At 39.7% G+C, this 19,343-nt stretch overlaps 1 protein-coding gene across 6 annotated transcripts; it reads right to left on the bottom strand.

Annotated features, from left to right (window-relative positions):
• Positions 1–2,355: 2,355 nt before the first annotated feature.
• Positions 2,356–14,878, bottom strand: DMC1 (DNA meiotic recombinase 1). Of its 6 annotated transcripts, none has more exons than XM_079305195.1 (15): positions 14,588–14,878; positions 14,021–14,122; positions 12,310–12,397; positions 11,635–11,679; positions 9,292–9,438; positions 8,918–9,000; positions 8,256–8,308; positions 7,334–7,375; positions 6,059–6,131; positions 5,294–5,385; positions 4,717–4,790; positions 4,505–4,619; positions 3,610–3,670; positions 2,965–3,081; positions 2,356–2,538 (listed from the first exon to the last, which is right to left on the bottom strand). In XM_079305195.1, the coding sequence occupies exons 3-15, from the start codon at positions 12,364–12,366 to the stop codon at positions 2,469–2,471; spliced, it is 1,029 nt and encodes a 342-aa protein (XP_079161321.1). In that variant the 5' UTR covers positions 12,367–12,397; positions 14,021–14,122; positions 14,588–14,878; the 3' UTR covers positions 2,356–2,468. The 6 variants fall into 6 exon arrangements, with proteins under 6 accessions (XP_079161321.1, XP_079161320.1, XP_079161319.1 ...); XM_079305194.1 differs by lacking the exon at positions 14,588–14,878 and adding an exon at positions 14,211–14,536; XM_079305193.1 differs by having other exon boundaries at positions 12,310–14,122.
• Between the last annotated feature and the right edge of the window lie 4,465 nt (positions 14,879–19,343).

The following is a 19,343-nucleotide window of genomic DNA, read 5'->3' as shown; positions in this document are numbered from 1 at the left end:
GCAACACCTGGGCCCAGGCGCACGTTACGTAAGTGCACGGCGTACGCAAGGTGCGTAACTCAGGCTAGCGTAGGGCGGGAAGAGCCGTGTACGTTTGGCGTAACATTCTTACGCGGACCGTGTAGGCCGAGCTGGAGGGTTACGCTGATTTCGCAGAGGGTTTTAAGAATACGGCCCGTCGCCCACGGGCTCCGCCGAGGTGGCGGCGGAGTTGATGACACAATGATGGGACAATGGCGGAACAATAACAGGACACTGGGCGACGGGGTGGGAGCGGCCCTTTGGACCTCTGTGGCGGCTCCGGCGGGCCGAGGTTATTCCCTGTCAGATTAGCAGGGGGATCTTGGGGCGGCGCTGAGGCAGGAGCAGAGTGACAGCGGCCATTGTATTTGCTGTCGCCTGAACTCCGACAGGCCGGGAGAGAATTCCCTAGACGAGCCAGAGACTCCTCGCTGAAAGACAGAATAATCCACGAGGCGATTACGTGGCAGAGCCCATAAATCCCTTTGTGCTGCGTGCGTGCTATCGCCGAGTCAGCGTGTCCAATGCACGGTGGGGTTACAGCGGCCACAGCCAGCCCCGGGCCACGCTGCGTTATCGCTGTCTGCAGAGCTTTCCGGGCTGCCGGCTTATCAAAAACTGGCTACACTGGAGAAGGCAAAGCGAGTCCCCTTTACTTTCAGACCCTTGGATAAAAATAGCAGCCTAGAACAACACAGAAATTACCGTTTTAGTTTCACATGCTATATATATATGTATGCATGTATCACGTGTGAGAAAGCAGAAAGCAATCTAAGTGCTTAAAATAAAATACTGGAAGAAACCTGGGTCTTTTAAAGTGGGTGGTAGGGAGTCAAGTGACACGGCATGCTCTCACTGACACTGGGTACTTGGCCCCTGGATAAAAATGCCTGGTGTGGGAATGCCTGGCACATGCAAAGGACTGGACATTGCATTAAATGACAAGGGCTGGTCCATTCCTGGCTCTCTCACATCAGCCAGCTTCCCAGCCATCAGCTCTCTGGACTTTTCTCCACCGTGAAAAATAGTGGTTTACCTCAGGAAAAAAAATCAACTATCTGTTAAGAAACCACTTACAGAAGGCAAGCCCTCTAGGTCTGCCACAAGGAAATACCTGGCTAAAGCGTCAGGCTCCACTTACATTAATTTCTGGTCATTGCTACCTTTTTACTTGATGTTACCTTACATGCATTTGGTAATCTAAACCAAAAAATTGTTTTGCCAGTGAGGACAAGTTCTTTGACCAGATACCAAAATTAGACTCAGGGTAATTACCAGAGGACAAAGTAAGACTACCCCATTATATCCATGTGTGTGTGTATGTATTGTTTAATTCATTTTAAAATATGCAATTCCATTAACATTGGAGATATTGCAAAAGGAATTGCTATTTTGGCACCCAATGCCTTGTTTCCCTCTTTATTCCCAGCTTCTTCTTTTGGCCCCTGTGACCTCCATCTCTGGCTAGTTCAGAGCTGTGCCTGTGCTGGCTGGATCCCTCAGCAAGCTGAAGCTTAAGTGCCTTTTCCTTGGTGTAAGTGCTGGTGCCAGCCTCTCCTATCTAGCCACTGCATTTGTTTTATTCTTTTTAATAGTAACAATATTACCTAATAGTAATCTTTAATATTCTTACTTATACTAGAAGAATGACAAGTCAATTACATCAAGTTTGTTTCTTTAGAGAACTTAAAATATGGTTTTAAAGTGTTGGGTTGCACCCAAATTATTCTTCTCATGAAAGATCAATGAGATTTTTGAGAGGAGAGTTTAATTCAAAACACCCAAACATAGTCAGACTTCTCTTCTAATTCACAGTCTTTATTTTTAATTTTAATAAGAACAGGTTTAAAACATTCTGTCCAAAAAGTAGAAAATGCTAAATAAAAACATAAACATTATCTAGTCAAGATAAAAATGTTTAAAAAGGTTTTCTTAAAACTACTTCCTCCTCTACAGTACATGAAAATCTGTCAAGTTCTTCAGCTGTTGTTCCTCCCACTGCCTTTTCCATCTATATATGTCAATTTTATAACCAAGTTTATTCCAGTTCTGTTGCATTTCACACTGTTAAATTACCACTTTGACACTCACTTTGAAATAAATTAAGAAAGAATATATTCACTCCCATGTGAGAAGAAAGGTTTGATTTTCAAAACATAGGAAAAGGATTCTAAGAACAATTCACATTCTAATTGCTTAAATCTCTGTGTGCTAGAAGTTCAATTGAAAAACAAAAATTCTAAATAAACCAAATTCTAGTTCAGTAAAACTGAACTGTACAAAGTTCATCCCAGTGCTCTCCCAATATCTTAAATATCTTAATATCTTAAATATCTTAAATAGTTCCCAAAAGCTACAAATGCAGCCAGGTAGTTGTTGGCCTTTCAGAAATCTTCATCCTAACTACCCAGCATTTTTTTAGCTGCACATTTGCATAATTTTTTTACCTATTCTTTGGCATCCCCAATTCCTCCAGCAGTTATTGCAAATGTGGCTTCATTTTCAGGCATCTCAGGGCTGGGAGAAAAAGAAACAAGAAACCTGTGGTTTTTTCCATTTGTCTCTAAAATGTTGTGAGTGTGAGCAACCTGGAATACATCAGTGCCCTTATACCTACATGCAAACTGTAGAACGGGATCAATATCATCAGGATCACAAATGTGAAATTATTGTGTCAGGAAAACCTAGGAATTTAACATGTCCACAATTTTCCTGCCAAGGGACCACCACCATGGGACTACCCAAGTATTTGATGGTCTTCATTAAGAGCTGAGCATCTAGTAGAATTTATGATGAAAGATTATGTTATTTAATGTATGCAATGTGCAAAACAACTTTAGTTGTTGGTTAATCTGTTAATTAGTTTGTCCTTCCAGATTTTCTCCCAAGTTTCAACACCTTGAACTTTGTGACCTTCCCTCCTGTGAGGGAAAGGTGGTTTACCTGTCGTAGATCTTTGCAATACGCAGCTCCCCTCTCCCTTTCCTCAAACTGATCCTGGTAGTTGAAGCATGAGCAAGGATGTGGCCCCCAATGGGCTTTTTTGGGTCTGCTTGAAAGCTGAATTAGCAAGAAAATTGTGGTGAGTCACTGTGCAAATTCCAGAGGTTAATGCTGTGATTATCTGTCAGACTGAGCCCTATTCAACTCAGTAATGAATAATCAGTAGGGAAAAGCATTGGAAACCTGACTTTACCACACTTGTCTCAGGATAATATGTTCAAGTGTTCAATGCTGGCATCATTTTCATTTCATTAAATTCAAGAGGATCAAGAAATACACACCTTAAATATCACATATAAGCTTCTCCAAAGGAAAATGTGGTGCTTTTTCAATACTTTTTATAGTTCATTTCCTTTGTTTATCACAGTGAAATCACACCACCATACCAGGCAGCAGTTAAATGTAAAAAAGCTCATTCCAAAAACTGAGAGAAACTTCCAGGTGTCATTTACTTATGATTCCTAATACACAGGGGAAAATGACCAATCTGATCTTTCATTTCACTGCTTCAGTTCTCATTTCTGTTAAATATGTAATACAAAACACAGGATTTTTTTTTTAAAAGAGAGATAAAAAGTATCTTACGTCATAGTTGCTCCTGGGTCAGCAGTCATCTGGTTGGTCACAAACACAGCCACATTATATTCTGCAAGAGAAAACATTGCAAACAATGTTTGTTTCCAATCCAAATAGAATTCCAAAATATTCTCTCATCCATAGTAAAAGCAAGGTTTTTGCTGAAGCACTTCAACTTTCAAATGAATGAGAAGAAAATATACTTTATGACTGATGGCTGCAGTTAATCAGGACACAGCCTAGATTTGCTCCTGTGTGGCTTCATCTGTAATATGCCAAAAATGAGCACTTTTCAGAATTCCAGTGAACAAGTCTTTCTCAGTCCCCATCTATTCTCTGTTGGCTCCCTGCCCTTAGCTCCCTCGACTTCCCTTTCACTGCCTTTTTTTTTTTTACCTCACAAAAAAAGCATTTGTTCATTCCTCATCAACATTTCTGAGACATTCCAAAGAGAAGGAACTCTATTCATCCTGTCATCCTCCCTCAAAGCATTGCAAAGTACTGAGAAAGTGGCAAGAGGCATGGCTTCTTTTTTTCTCTATGCCTTCATCCTCTTTTCTCTGTCTTTCTTTTGGATTTAGACTGTTGAAATTTGGGGAAGACAATTACTCTTACTGAATATTTGTCCAGTTCTACAACCTATTATCTCATTTTGGGGCTTGACAGTATTTCTAGAAAAACTCTAAACGTTGGAAAGGCCAGAAGTTTTCTCAATCTGTCATCTTGAAATTATACATTATCAGTTCCATCTTTTTGGTAACTGACAAGTGGTGTAAAGTGAGGAAAGATCCCTGGGCCAGTGCCTGATTGATAATACACTTGGATTACTAGGTGGCTGTGCTACCAACAGCTACTGGTAGTGAATCCAGCCCATGTTTCCCAAATCCTGCAATGTTTCCTGTACCTTCTGAAATTTTTTGGAGCCTTGACAACATCTGAGCTAGTTTCTGTTGTCGTTCAGCCAACTCTCCACGACCACTAAAATCCACACGGAAAAGTGCCATTATGGAGTCAATGATCTGCATTGTAATCACATTAGATGAGTAAATATAATACAGGAAAACAGGAACACTTAATTTTAAAAAAGTAAGCATATGGGAAAAAAAGGTCTTGTACCAATAACTTGAAGATACCAGCTTCCTCATGGAACTTGGCTGCTACATAGTCAAGCAATTCCATCTGATGTTCACCTAGTGGGAAACAGAGTTGCCAAGAGAAATTAGGACCAGAAAGAAGAAAAAGGAACCAAGCCTGAACTTTAAAATTCCACTTTAAATGTCTGCACAGGTTATATTTTCATTGCCAGCAGTTTTAAATCCTGTGCTCAGTAACAATCTATTTGGCAGGTTCCAGTTTCCTCTCACCCATCTCACAACACTTCTTTGTGAAAATCTTCACTCTGCATGAAGAGAACTTTTTGTTGTGTTAAGAACTAAATACATTTTAATTTCATGTTGAATTAAATGACACACGGAAAATATTTTAATCATATTATTTATGTTTATATAGCACTCTAAAAAAGAAGTCCTATTTCAAAATGTCTTGAAGTTTTAAAGCAGTGTCTTGTGTCACAGAGTGTGTTGAGCTGTTAATAAACCGAGAAGTGCTAAAGTGTTAATAAACTGAGAACTATTAAAATGGGTATGAGAGGAAAAAAGCCTAGATATCATGCCAGTTGGAATAATGGTCTTACTGGTATATGCACGTGCATACAGCACATTGTCAAGTACTGCCTCGTGGTCAACGTTGAAGCGATCAGCAATGTCACGCAGGCGGTCTGGTCGGCTGCCATTAGTCAGAGTTAAGGATTTCTCCTTGTGCAAACCACGCTCTGAAAATAATAAAACTCCATTCCAAAATAGGATTGGGAAGGTGGGGGGGAAAGGAGAATATTTATTTTAGTCTTAGAGCAGACTGACTTTTTGTCTTCAGGCTGTCCCACGTACCCTAAAGATAGTTTAGGGCTCACGATGATAATTGTTTTGTGTTTAGGGTTTGAGGCGGGGGGGTTGACATATGGATATCTGTGCTTTAGGAATTCAGCTGTGAGCAAAACCTGTTTATACACAGTCTACTGCAAATGTGAAGTGTTAAAAATAGTGTTTAGTACTTAGATAAATTTATCTTGAATAGAAAAGCTGCTATAACCTGTAGGAGGCCTACTAAATAAAAAAAAACTCCAAAACTCCCCAAAACAAACCAACAAATAAACAAACAAACAAACAAACAAAACCAAAACAGTTACAATAAAATCCAATTCCTAAATAATTTTCCCAGGATTATATCAAATGACAGAAGACAAACTCACTTCCTTGTGGACCACTACACACTGTGCTCTCCAGGATTTCTGTGCCAGTCATGTTTTACATGTGTGAAGCTATCAGGAGACTTCTACTTCCTTACAACAAAATAAACTAACTTTCCAGTTCATCACAGCTTTTAGCAGTCAAAAAGATACAAAGTGTTTTCAGTATCAATGAAGATAATCTTTCCACCTGTGTAGCCATTTGGTCCTGGGAGCTGAGCTGTCACTACAGAGAACCGTAGATTAAAATGAAAAAGCAGCAAAAATATTTTCTTATATTATTATTATTTAAATAAAATGCAACTCTTTATCCATATCACAAAGAACTGTCAGCTTTAATCACTGTGAAAATCAGGAGTATCTTATCTTACTGCCATCTTGAGAATAAATTCAAGCTGCTTTTCTTGCTTGCAGATCAGATGAGATTTAATTAATGGTGTCAAACTTGTTTTATTCAGTATCATCCCTAAATCTGTATATTTTAGGGATATTATTAGTAAGTTCTTACACACAAAGCCTCCTCTTAATCCTCTGCCCAAATTAATTCTATTGGCTTAGTAGGCACTCTTTCCAACTGTTACTCATATGATCCAAAATTCTTTGGATATGATTTTTTCCTGATATGCAAATAGTTGCTGATTGTGGGTTTAGTCTCTTTGGAGTGAACAAGCTAAAATACTCAATCCAGTTGTAATCATTCATGCAAAAGGGTATGACTCTGCTGACCAGTACACTGTACTAACCAGAAGGGGCCTTATTTTTCCAAAACATGCCACATTTCACTTTACAATATAGGGGGTTCATTTAAGAGAATTTGCCTACCCAGTGTCTGGTAATTCCAGCAGCATTATTAGTTATAGAAGTTATTGTTTACTACTCTTTACACACTGAGAGATATCTCTGGGAAATCAGAATCCTGCTGGTTTTGGCACTGCCCAAATATGGTGACTGCCAAAGTCTGTTTATCCAGTCATGATAGCCAGTAGTACCCTTTCAGTGCCCTTTCAGAATGTCAGATTCAGCAAAACCTCTTGAAACCAGGACAGTCAAAGAGCTGCTGGAAAAAAAAAAAAAGCCTCTGCCCTTTTCTGAGCAATGCCCCATCTACATGTGACCCATTTTTGTGCTCTGCTTTTCCAGATGGTGTGTTTCACTGGTTTATCTAAGACAGCCTATAATCTTCACTCTCCTTATGGCAAAACTTTCATGGATGTGAGCAGTATTAAAGTACCATTATATTAAAGTAACCATTTTTATGAGTTCTCTACTCAAACACAGTTTATGGAGTTAAGAGTCACCAGGTCTGTTTCACTGTATTTGTAGAAACAAAATATTCTGACTTGTCTATGTGTGTTTAATTCTGATACAGTTGTAAACAGTGGATTCACTGAGAAGAAACATCACTCTCTTTTATGGTTTTATGCCTACCACAAAGAGTGTGAGATAGCTGGGTTTTGCCTGTCCGGAACTCTGTTAAATAAAGAAAAGGAAAAAAAAGAGTCAGGGTTTCTTTTTCCAAGTTTGACAGATTCAGGAATTACTGCAGTTAGAAACTCTTACTTACAAATTTCATCTCAATCTCTACCTTTTAAAATTATTTAACCTCAATTTCTGAATTGTATTCTGTGCAGGAGAAATGCATTACATGAAAAGAAAAATCTGAAATGCTCTAATTTGATCGTGCCTGAGTGCTGAAGTAATTTATTCTCTTGCATAGAGAAGTTAAAACCACATGGCAACTGTGGAAAAATGATAATGGTGGGGCGGGGTGGGGAAGAAATGGTTGAGTCCATTAACCTAGTTTCATTTCCAGTAAAATGATCAAGGAGAAGCTTACAAGTTTATTAATTTCATTCTACCACATCAAATTAGTCTCCAGTTTATCTTTTCTAAAGGGAAGAGTACTGTTTTTTATGAACTCTTATTGCTGAAGTGTCAAGCACCAACTAATAAGGTGTACTGCAATAGTAGCTTAATTGTAATTCCAAAGTCTTACATAAAATGTAATGTTCCTTAAGTATGCATAACTAAAATACTTTTTGTGGCAATTTTATTATTGGAAAGGAATACACTGCATCAGGGAGAATTTTGCCATGTCAGTAATAGTCTTAATAATGCTATGCTGTACTGAATCAGCATGCCCTGTAACAATTATTCAGCTCAAACTTAGTCCACAAGCAAATGAAGAGGAAAAATGGGAAAACATTAAGAGAAGTGGATTATTTCTTCTTGCACTAATGCAGATACTCATCTTGTAACTACAGTGTGGTAAATTTGATAGAAGTAATCCAAGTTACAATCAAGTTACAATTCTTTGTTTGGTAATACCCATTTAATGTGGTTCTCTCACCTCCAAAGGCCTCAGTGATTGCCATGCTTTCAATCCCACCACCCAGAAGTTTGCTGCAGACAGGGAGAGGATTATGATCTAGTTAAACCCAAAAAATCACAAGAGGAAAGTAAAAATCTTTTTTAATACTTTAAGGAAAGTAATTTCTGACCTAAAGCCTCTCACTTGATGCATTAAGTGCAGGGCACTAAATGATCATTGATTCATAAAAAATTAACTCTGTCTTTACCTCCCTTTTGGTGTGTAAAGGAAACATCTATAGAAATTATTACTGGAAAGGAGAGAAAATAACATTGAAAATAATATTTCAATATAGCATTCCATAAAAATGTCTCAAGAGAGGACTTGAAGACTTGTAATTTTGATCTGAAAACTTAAGATGATTTTGATAGGTTACGAAAATTATACTTTCAAGATTTCTGGTTGCCAATTATTTATTTATAGTGACTGTCCAAAGTCCAGTTTCCCCTCAGAAAAGGAGTTGGTTTTGGTGCTTATTGATGTAGGCATCTTTAATCCAGCACTAACTCCAAATGCAACGGGATCTATGTGTCCTAGCTAAGTATTTATTCCCTTATATTTCTGTGCCTCATTAAAGGCAATGATTAAAGATGATTATTTGGAACATTTGGATGAAGGAAGGATATAAGAGATAAGCTTACTCAAACTCCTGGCTGCCAGTGGAAATATGAAATACCATCTTCCTTTTTTCACTGTACTCAAAGGCAGTGAGGAAGCCTGGTTCCTAGGGAAGAACAAAGAGAACGTGAGAGGTTTATTTTAACCTAAGTTAAAAGTGTAATATCCCACATAAATATCTTCTTTCCCCCCTAGCACCATTCCCATGGATTGGCTATAAAAAGCACCACAGCACTCGTCTGGTTGTTGTGGAGTATAGAGTATTATGCCTTAAAGTAACAGGCAGAATAATTTTCCAATTATTTTGATAATGCAGTGGGAAATCTGCTACAAGAAATTGTTGCATATCATTTTGGAGAGGAAGAAGTTCAAACTCTCAGGAAAGTGACTGGCTTACAACAAGCTTGTTCGCAGCTTCTTTAATCTTGTCCACTTTGGCCTCTGAGAGCCCCTTCACATTGCACAGTGCCCGTTTTGTGGTCATCTGGATTCCTTTGATTGTGCAAATCCCAACTGCCTTCAGCTTTTTTATATCTGCTACATTCTGCAAAGAAATTTCCCTTCTGTGAGTACTCAGGACAGTTAACAACAAGAGGTGAAGTAAACCTTTGCAAAATATTTTAAGCTTACATTCATACACATATGTTTTCACCAAGAAAGAAACAGATTTACAGTAAACTCTTCATTGTGTAGTTTGTGACACCAACAAAACAAAATTTTGAATAACATTGGTGTGAGGGATCATGGTGCAGAGAGCAGCTCCCGGTGGTTTTGAGAGAAAGGTGACTGGGTATTTACTTCTCCCCCTTTTAGTGTCAGTTCTTCTAGATCAAACCTGATAGTAAAGAAACAGTACAGAATTATTTCAGATAGTGTGGACCTAGGAGACCCTATAACACTCAGTCTGTCCTTGGTCCCTTAGCAGAGATAATCTGTAACCCAGATAATCTGGTGGTGGATAGCTGGGATCTCATTCACAAGGATCACTGGTAGCTGAGTCTAACTGCTGTGCTCTTTCTGCAAGTCCAGTTTAGAACACATGTATCCTGCAGATCTGACTGACACCTTGGGCTGGAGTGAGCTACTAGTTTTTCATAAATTGGGAACAGCACAACGTCAGACAGCACCCTACTGACATATTTTGCCTTTCCTCACCTCATTTTATGATTCTTACATGACTGGAAATGTAAAAGCAAGAACAGATTACTCACAAGAAAACAATCTACGTGAAAGGTGTGGGATAATACATCAATTTACCATTTCTGGCCATGTTTTTTCTTTGACAAAAAATATGAACTGGACATATCATCTATTTATCTAGAGTGTGTGGGTACATAGAGCATAAGAAGGGAGGGGGGCTGTGTGAGAAATTAGTCATATTTATTTGTAATCTTATTTCTCATCCTGTGATATGTGTGTGACACTCAGCAGGGGCTGAGGGGTAACAGCACCTTAAATCCTACCAAACACTTTTGATCACCAAACCACAGCCTCAGTTGTTCTAATCTGATTCTATTTCTGAGCACACTGGCAGATCCAATAAATATTTTTCTCTCTATTCCTCAGAAAAAAATTCTAACCCCACAAAAATTATTTCTTCAGGTAAATTAATTTAACAGATATGGCTCACCATATGTTTGTACAAAGCTTAGCTGGCACAGCTGAGAACAAAAACTTCCTCTGAATTGTGGGAATAACCACTTGGAAGAAAGAAAAAAAACCAATGGAAAGGAACAGAAAACCTTTACAACCCCAGAAGAACAGCCTAAGTCATTATTCTTGGTTTTCAAACTCTTTCACACATTTGTATCATTCTGTGAATGCCATGCCTTGTTTCATACTGACAGGGTAGTACAGCTCCCTTCTAGCTCAGGTCACCCTCTTTCATCAACTTGCTAAATTTTTAAAGCAATAATTTGTTTAATTTTCCTATGTTGCTCCATAGTTTGAACTCCCAACCATGTGATCCTTCTTCAGAACTATCTTTAAAACTGCCAATGAACTGCCAATAAAAAAAATTGCCAACAATTGCACTACTGACAGGGTCAGCCCAGTAACAGTGCTGACTAATGATGAGTCATTGTGACATGTCCTCCCCATCTTTATCTGTCTTCAGTCACTTCTACTAAATCTCACATTACTTCAGGCAAACCCAACTTTTTATTCTATAACTGAATATAACAGGATTCCAATCCATGAACCAGCCTCCCAGATAAACATATAATAATTGTAATTGAAATAATAGGTGATGTTTATGTGATTATGGTAACAATGACAGGAGTTCACATTTGATGAAGAAAACTAACCTCTCATTTCTCTAGCTACTAATATTTTCCTCACTCCTACTCTACCCCCTGCACCAACATGCTGAAAATAGTATAGCAACAATTGTCACAGTGTAATTTCACAGGCACCAAAAATGCAGGAGTAATTACAAAGATTGGCAGGAACAGGAAATAATCTATCACACAGTTTTCAAATAAATTAGCAAGCAGTTGGTTTTTCAAGAGTGCTAGGTGCTAAATACTTTGAGTATCTTGACACTTTATTTAGGAATCTGATGTGAATGAGCTTTTCTAAAAATCTGTCTTATCACCAAAGGCAAAATTTGTCTCCACTGACTGAGTTAGAACTTATTGCAAGGAGGAACTTCAGTTATTTGCATCAATGTGCTTAAAATTTTGGAAACAACCTTACAGTAGCTTTTGAGGGACAATTCTGTGTGATTGCTAATACTTACAATTCCATGCTTCTGCAGCAGGTCGATATCCTGAAAAAAGGATTCCTAAACAAAATAGCAGAAAAAAAAATTAGATATTTCTTTTTCTTGTTATTACATCTATCTCACTGCTTGACTGTTTCAGATTTGTAAACATTAATGATTTTTCATAAATAATACATAACTTGTTGGACAACTGAAATAAATAAAGCCATAGTGAACTAAGTGTAGTGTAGTGAGGCCAACACATTTCCTATCATGTTCTCCATAAAGTGTATCTTCACAGGCAATTAATCCTCTGCTGTGCTAATAAAACTTGTGCTATCATCATAATCTGCAGCTTTTCTGCCATAGTTTCTCACTCTTTTTGTGCTGATAATCATTCCTCAGAAGCAGAAAATTAACTGAGAGTCCCCTTGCCTTTAATATGGAAGTGTAAAATACGATGAAATAATGATAATCCCGTTAGAAACTGTGCATAGCTTTTGAAAGGTTAATGAAGATTACTTCAAGAGGCAGGTTGTACAGGGATTAGGGGAATGAGATTTTCTTGGTAGTAGACTGGAACAAAATTTTAAATGCCCTGAACTCCCTGATGGTTTTTGGGGACCTCCTGTTCCTCCATGGGTTTCATAACACTATCAAAATACCTTCAAACATTTGCTGCACATAGTTTTCAATCAATCACAAATTTACCTCATCATCCTGGTATCCTGGTTCTTCTTGAACTACTTGATCCTCCACGGCCTTCATCGTGAAAGAGCACCCAGTAAAGTATTGATCACTAGTGGGAAATGCAAACAAAGTCATGGGGAGGCAATAAATGAGTAAATGTCTGTAAAAGGACTTTTAAGAGTCCAAGGACTACAGAAATATGTCAGTATGACATCACATATGGATTTCAATTTGAATTCTGCTTCCAACTCTTCATTATCTGACCTACCCGGCCAAAAGTAGAAAATCTATGGCTTTACACTCAGAGGAACCAGTTTGGCTAGAAAGGGCTTCACAGGTTTTAGGAAAAGAGATGTCATTTCTTTGCGAGAATCTTGGGTCAGAGATGAATTTTGGAGGTGGGAACATTTAAAATGAATTATCAATAGTGGAATTTATTCTGATAAGAATGCCAAAGGCAGTCTGTGTTTTTATAACAAAAGTCAGCATAGCTGCAGACAGAATGGGTAATGGAAAGGCAATGGAACAGCTCAGCCTATCCATCTTCACGTGACAGAAAACCCACAAAACAGTGCTGAGAAGGCTACAACTCCTTAGTAGAGCATCTTGAGAGCAGATTATTAAAGCTGTATTTGTTTTGAAGTTCTTGCTGAGGTTCAAAATGGCCAATAAAAGCTGAAGACATGCAGGTAATGGGTGTAAGGAATATACTTGCATGGAGAGAACAAAAGAAGAGTAATAAAAATCTGGAACTTTTATTTTGCAAACCCACATACAGAGAGCTCATTTCATGTTTTTTCATGGTTAACTTGCCATGTCTGTACTCCACCACAGCTTCACTGCCCTCTATGTGACTTCTTATAAACAAGGTCTAGAACTGAAATAGGCACTTAGTGATAGCACAGTTAAATAAGCAAAGTGTAACCTCCTTAAATTTTATGAATGCAAGAATAGTGAATACAAAGCAGTTCCTTAGAAATATGATCTTATAACCAAACTACTCTATAATCTTTGTGGTTTTGTAAATGGGTTAAGCTGCTTCTGTTTAAACTGTGAGTTTACCTTTGGTATTCTAGCTATGGATCATCAAAAGTTTTATAGACCACGACATGAAAATGTGTGTATATATTTACTTGCTCATTTGTTAACAAAATCCACAAACTATAAGATGGGCTATATCTAACAGAGGTTGGGACAGTTTAGGCTAAATATCTGCAAAAACCCTTTTTTTCAGCTTCTAAATGGATAATAATTTGCTTGCAAGAATCTTGTGTATATAGAGGTTGGGAAAGAAAGGAACAGAATATCAGAATTTCAAAATTATCTTATTCTGTTAGTGTTTATTGGAAATATTCCTATAAAATCAGTTGTTTCTGATAGTGTCATGATATATTTAATTTCTGTTTCAGAACCCTGGCAATTATGGAGTGACAAATTATGCCTTCACATAATTACAGCAAAACATTAATTAAAAATACTTTGGGAGATTTGAAAAATCCCCTAGCTTCAAATACTGAAGGAAGAAAAACAAGTAGTGCAAGAGGCATTAAAACTATATTACAATCTCCTTCTTCATTAAAAATGTCCTCACAAAATGCATGTAATTGCAGGTTATGGGATTGTTCTACTCCTCATCCTCAGGCAATTGGCATCTCACAGCAGAAAAACGAGGCAGACTCAAACCTGTGCCTTCCTACAGGCTATAAGGGAAAATGGAGAATTTATACCTCACCCTATCAAAAGCTTTAGGTATGAAAAAAAATCCTCCTGCTCAGTGGAGTGTAGTCCTGCTGCTGGTATGTTGGCACACCTGAAGGATTCCAGTCACCACTGCCTGCAGTGAAGCAGATAAAAGGGTGAAAGTCTGAGACAACTGAGCAAATCCACGAGAAACCACCAACAACCTTTGCCACCTTAAGTACCCAAGGGTGGGTGAGCAAGACCTGGATCCCTGTGTCCTGTCCTGCGGGTGTGACAAGGACGCGCTCCCTGCGATTCCACCTGGCCTTGGGCCGGCAGAAAATGGCAGCAGAGCTCGGCCCCCTGGGTCTCCACGGCGGGGCCTCACATCTGTTAACCCGGAGGAAAATAACTCATTAATCGTCATCAACACACGGATTTATTCGGCTTGTTTTCGCCAGCTGCCTCCTCATGAGACGTACATTCCTGTCCTCAAAGGGCGAGGAACCGCTGAACCTCCCTCCCCCGCGGAGCACCGTAACTCCCCATCAAAATTAGCATAGTAATTAAACCCCAGCTCATGCCCCGGCACTCCGGGGGGAGAGGGTGGGTGCAGTACCCGGGGCTAAGGCTCTGAGCTCGCCACGGCCGCCTCCTTTCCTCCTCCTGAGGGCAAAGCCCCGCCGCTTTCCCGCCGAGCGGGGCGGGGCTGTGGGGGAGCCGTGAGGGCTCCCGGCGGAGCGGGCTCTGCGGCTTCCCTCACCCGGGCTGAAAGGCGCCTAAATCCCCATCTACAATCACTCCATCGCCCGTGGGGGAGCCATGAGAGCTCCCGGCGGAGCGGGCTCTGCGCCTTCCCTCACCCGGACTGAAAGGCGCTTCAATTCCCGTTTCAAATCACTCCATCGCCCGTGGGGGCGCCATTAGGGCTCCCGGCGGAGGGGTTTGTGAGATTTCCCTCACCCGGGATTAAAGGCGCCTCAATCCCTGTGTTCAATCCCTCCATCGCCCGTGGGGGCGCCATGTGGGCTCTCCCCGGTGCGGGCCCTGTGCTTTCCCTCAGCCGGGCCGAAAGGCGCCTCAATCCCCGTCTTCAATCACTCCATCGCCCGTGCTTTATCAACTACTGTATTCGCCGTCTCCCGGGAATATCGCATTGCCCTTACTCTACAGCTGGAAAAGGCAACCTTAGTTAAAGCAGCGTTAGTTTGGAAGGCATTCGGTTTAACGCGGTTCTGCCTTTTGTTTCTCCAGGGTGCCACTCACGCATCTTCTTCATCAAGGCACACACGGCGTTTTTGGATTGGATGGCCAGAACCTGTCAGAGAGCTGGAAGATAAGTGACTTGCCTGGAGTCACAGGACAAGAAAATGAGGCTGAGTCATACATATGACTTAATCTGCCATTTTAAAAGGATGGGAAAGGTGCTTTTTAGGATATGAACACTTCTGCGAGACATCTGCAGTCTTCTTGGAGACAGTATTTGGAAAGCAATCGCTCGTTTTAGCTCGCCTCTGGTAGCACAGTTGGTTCGAGACTGCATGTCAAGGAGACATCACATTCCTGCGAGCAGGAGGAGTTCCTGGTGCCCCTTGTGTGGGCTTGGAATGAATGGCAGAAGGGATTGAGAAGCATTTAATCCTGTTTCAAGGGGATGGTGAAAGCTTCCCCACCCTCTGCCCGTGGGAGGTTAAGGGCACCTTTTCCAAGCCATTACTTAGCCGAGTCAGGAAACCAAGCAACAAAACTCATGGTCCTGTGCCATGGTCAGCACACCACAGGAGTGCTCGCAGGATCCCCATTCGAAACATCAGGCAATGTCTATAAGTACCAAAAGTGCAATCCTGGGAGCCCAAGGCTTTGACTATAGAGAGGAAGAGGCTGGCATAGCTTTTGAAAACAGCATTATTCCGCAAGAGCTATTCCAGAAGAGCACTTAGGCAGACAGCCCTTCAAAGGCGAATTCCTTCACAAAGTGTGCTTTTATTCCAGAGCAGAATGCACATGCAGGCGGTGACCCTTCTGGTGCTGCAGTAGATAATACCTCACTCTGTAAGCAGCCTTCCCTTCATTACCCTTTTATTTGTAAAATGGTTCTCAGAAAGGTCAATGAATCCACAGAATCTTAAGACCATTTCCCACTCCAAAGAGCTACTTTGGGCAATAAATTACATTATACAACTACAAAACGTTGGGTGATCATTAATTACTCTTTTGGCTTCCAGCTGGTGTTGTACAATAACCCCACAGAGTTAACAATGTCCCGTTAGACATTGGCTCAAGTGAGCAGAGGCATCCCTCAGTCTTCTCCTTACATTTTACAGGTTCTGCTGCTGATCAATGCATCTCCATCCCTTAGGGATGCACTGGAATGAGACACACCACTCTGATACACATTTCCTCTCACTTGAGATCTTGTACCTGTTTTTGGACAAGAACCAAGTCAAACCATTGTCATAAAATATTAAGTATCCAGGTGATTTTTTTTTCCCATCCTCACAAACTTCATCCATGGTTGTAAGAGGGAAATCATGAGGGGTTTTGTTGTTGTTGTTGTTGGGGTTTTGTTTTCCATCTCTGGTCAGAATTAAGATGAACTGCAAAATCTCTGTGCATACAGTGGGTCTCAGGGTAGGACTGGTAAAATATCAGATCAGCCAAGCTTCACAATTCAAACTGAAGTAACAGGAGAGCTCTATTGTGAAAATGGAATTACTGGAAGGAATAGATATGGTGCTGGGAGATTGAGTTATGCCTGCATCACAGTCTTGAGATCCTTAGGCTAAGCCTTGACAAAAGTACTCATTATCACAGTATTGGGAGCAATCCTGCATTAAAAAGACACAGATTTTGCTACCTCTAATTTATTTTGAGTTAATCACTAAGGATTTATTATAGGTTTTGATATCTCCTTTCTGTGGCTATCAAGATGTCCTGTCCAGACCATGGTTCAGCATTGCAGCTATGGAGGAAGTGATGAATTAGAGAGCTGTGCCCTTTGTTGTTAAAGAGATGTCAAGTCAGGAACACAACAGATTGTATGTGACTGGAAAAGAAGATAACAGTAAAAACACCAACTAGAGAATTCAGAAATGGGTATTTTTCTGAATGAGAAATAAATAATCTGTGTGTCACCTATACAAGCACAGTAAGTGACAGCAGTCCAAGCACCACAAGGTTCACTATTTTTATAGGTGATTGTGAAATTAGAAATTCTTCATATATATAATTAAGAATTATATGATAAAATAAAACTAAAAAAAAACCCCAAACAAACAACAAACTGGAAAAAACAAGGCCACTTTCAAACTTTACAAAACCCAAACTGAGTTAGAGGATTTATGGAGACACACATCATCAAAAAGACAAAGGAGATAAGAAAAACTGTCCATTTTGAGAATGCACTAGGAATATTTTTTTTAAGATAAAAAAACAAACTAGCAATAGAGAACAAATGGACTGAAAGAGACATCAGGAGATTATCTCAAAGCAGAGTCAGATCTTCATTTGGCTGGGGAGGCTGTGGATTTTCTTTTATCTTTTGAGAAAGCACAAGACAATTTCAGTGCTTGCCTATCCTTGTCATTACCCTTGTCTACCCTTCACTGTGCCATACAGCTTTACCTGTAAAAAATATTCAATATTTGAGCTAACTTCTATTGTTAAAAGTTCAGTAACTGAGACTCTAATTCTTGCGTGCTTTTTTCTACCCCAAAAGACAAAAAAAATGCCAACATAAGCAGTTCTAAAAAAATGCCCAAACATGATGGATTATGTGATAGTGCAGTTTGTTCTTACCTGCTCATGACCTTTGAGGCTGAAACATGCAGCCCTGGAATATGGTATTGCCACTCTCAGAAACTTGCCATAAGCTTTGTACTGGATGTGCAAAGCCTCAGGACTGAGATTTGTCAAGTTTGCTTTGTTTGAATTTCTCTTGATCCTTCTGTGTCTTTTCCTTGGTTAGCTGTGACAGCAGTTTCTATAATTAACCAGGTCTATGGCTAATTTATTTTACTTCTGTTTATCTGTGTGTGGTACAACCATCATTTTATATAAATAAAGTAACAAGCAGTTATTCTGTGTAGAAAAAGAGATGTATGACTAGCACAATGATGCAGTACAGGGAAATGCAGGCATGGAGCAATAGCAGAAGCCTCAAGAAGTGGGGGCAAGAGATTTGCTGAGGAATACAGGGATATAAAGGTGACAGACAGGGCATGGGCTGGGCACAGCTGGCCTGTTTGCTGTGAGCAACTCACCAGTGATCTGTCAAAGAAAAGCTGACCTGCAAATGGATTTAGGGGTAACAAAGGAAAAAAATAAAATAACATTCATAATAGGCAATACATACCATAAAATCAGATCTAATGTGGTGCTGCTGGGTGTAGGTGCAGCAATGTTGGGGGTCTGCCAGGATCACTTGCCATGCCTTTTCCAGCCCCAATGTTCCTGGAGCTGTAGGCTCTTTGAGTCTCTCAACCCTAAATCTAACCCCATAATCACTATCCTGACCCTTCGAGCACATTTCTAACCAATGCTAATAGATAGTATTAAAAATATATCTCTTTCAAGCAGCTTTTTCATTTTTAACATTTCTTTCTGCTTGAGCAATGTGCTGCAACCTTTTACAGTTTATCAGTCTCTGCACAAAAAAAAAAAAAAAAAAAAAATCTCTATTTTAATCACTATTGAAAAAAACCAAAATGCACTTGGTAAAATATATTACTCTGAATCATGAAATGTATACTTTGGGAAGTGCATGTCTTTTTTTAAACTGTGAGAGCTTTCTAAACAGCTGTTGCAAATTCCAAAATAACTGCTCTTGACTAACTCCACATACATAGATTTTTGTTGTGGAAGAAGTGCACCTTGTTCTGCTTGAGCTTAATATTAACTTTATGATAAACAGAAGTAACAGACTAATTATGAAATAAGACTGCCCACATATGTAACTAAGTGGGAGTAGTAATTGCAATTGCATATATCTTTGTTCATTTGAATTACCTCCAAGATCAGATAAAAGTAGGATGAAGAAAGCAGTAATAAAATTTATTTGATATGAAACCGTTATCAGTCTTCAGATTTGGTGGCAGTGCTCTGACAAGCTTGCATTTGAATCAAAGCTCAGTCACAGCTGTGGTTAAAGTCCATGGGTATATTTTCATTTCGCTAAGTAAACCAGAAGAATTGACTAAACAATCCTCTGCTCACAGATTAAATGGGAAGCCATTCCCCAGGGGAATGAAGTGCATCCCATGGCCAGTCTGTGGCACCAGGGGCCTGATCAGAGCACAAAGCATGGGCAGACTCCTACACTGCCCTGGCTAATGCTCCATGTTCCAGCTCTCAGAATGAGCCTGAGCTTTAACCCA

The sequence above is a fragment of the Erithacus rubecula genome, assembly GCF_903797595.1.
Source record: "Erithacus rubecula genome assembly, chromosome: 4".
In the NCBI taxonomy this organism is placed as follows: Eukaryota; Metazoa; Chordata; class Aves; order Passeriformes; family Muscicapidae; genus Erithacus; species Erithacus rubecula.
The sequence above is the reverse complement of the archived record's forward strand: the minus strand, read 5'-3'. Positions and strand labels throughout refer to the sequence as shown.

Excerpts from the sequence above, each read along its gene's own strand:
- DMC1 (XM_079305193.1), bottom strand. The coding sequence starts at position 12,423 with ATGACTTTGTTTGCATTTCCCACTAGTGATCAATACTTTACTGGGTGC. Across the intron at positions 9,439-11,634 it reads TGCTGCAGAAGCATGGAATT|AATGTAGCAGATATAAAAAA; the intron begins GTAAGTATTAGC and ends ATTTCTTTGCAG. Across the intron at positions 3,082-3,609 it reads GACCCAGGAGCAACTATGAC|CTTTCAAGCAGACCCAAAAA; the intron begins GTAAGATACTTT and ends TTGCTAATTCAG.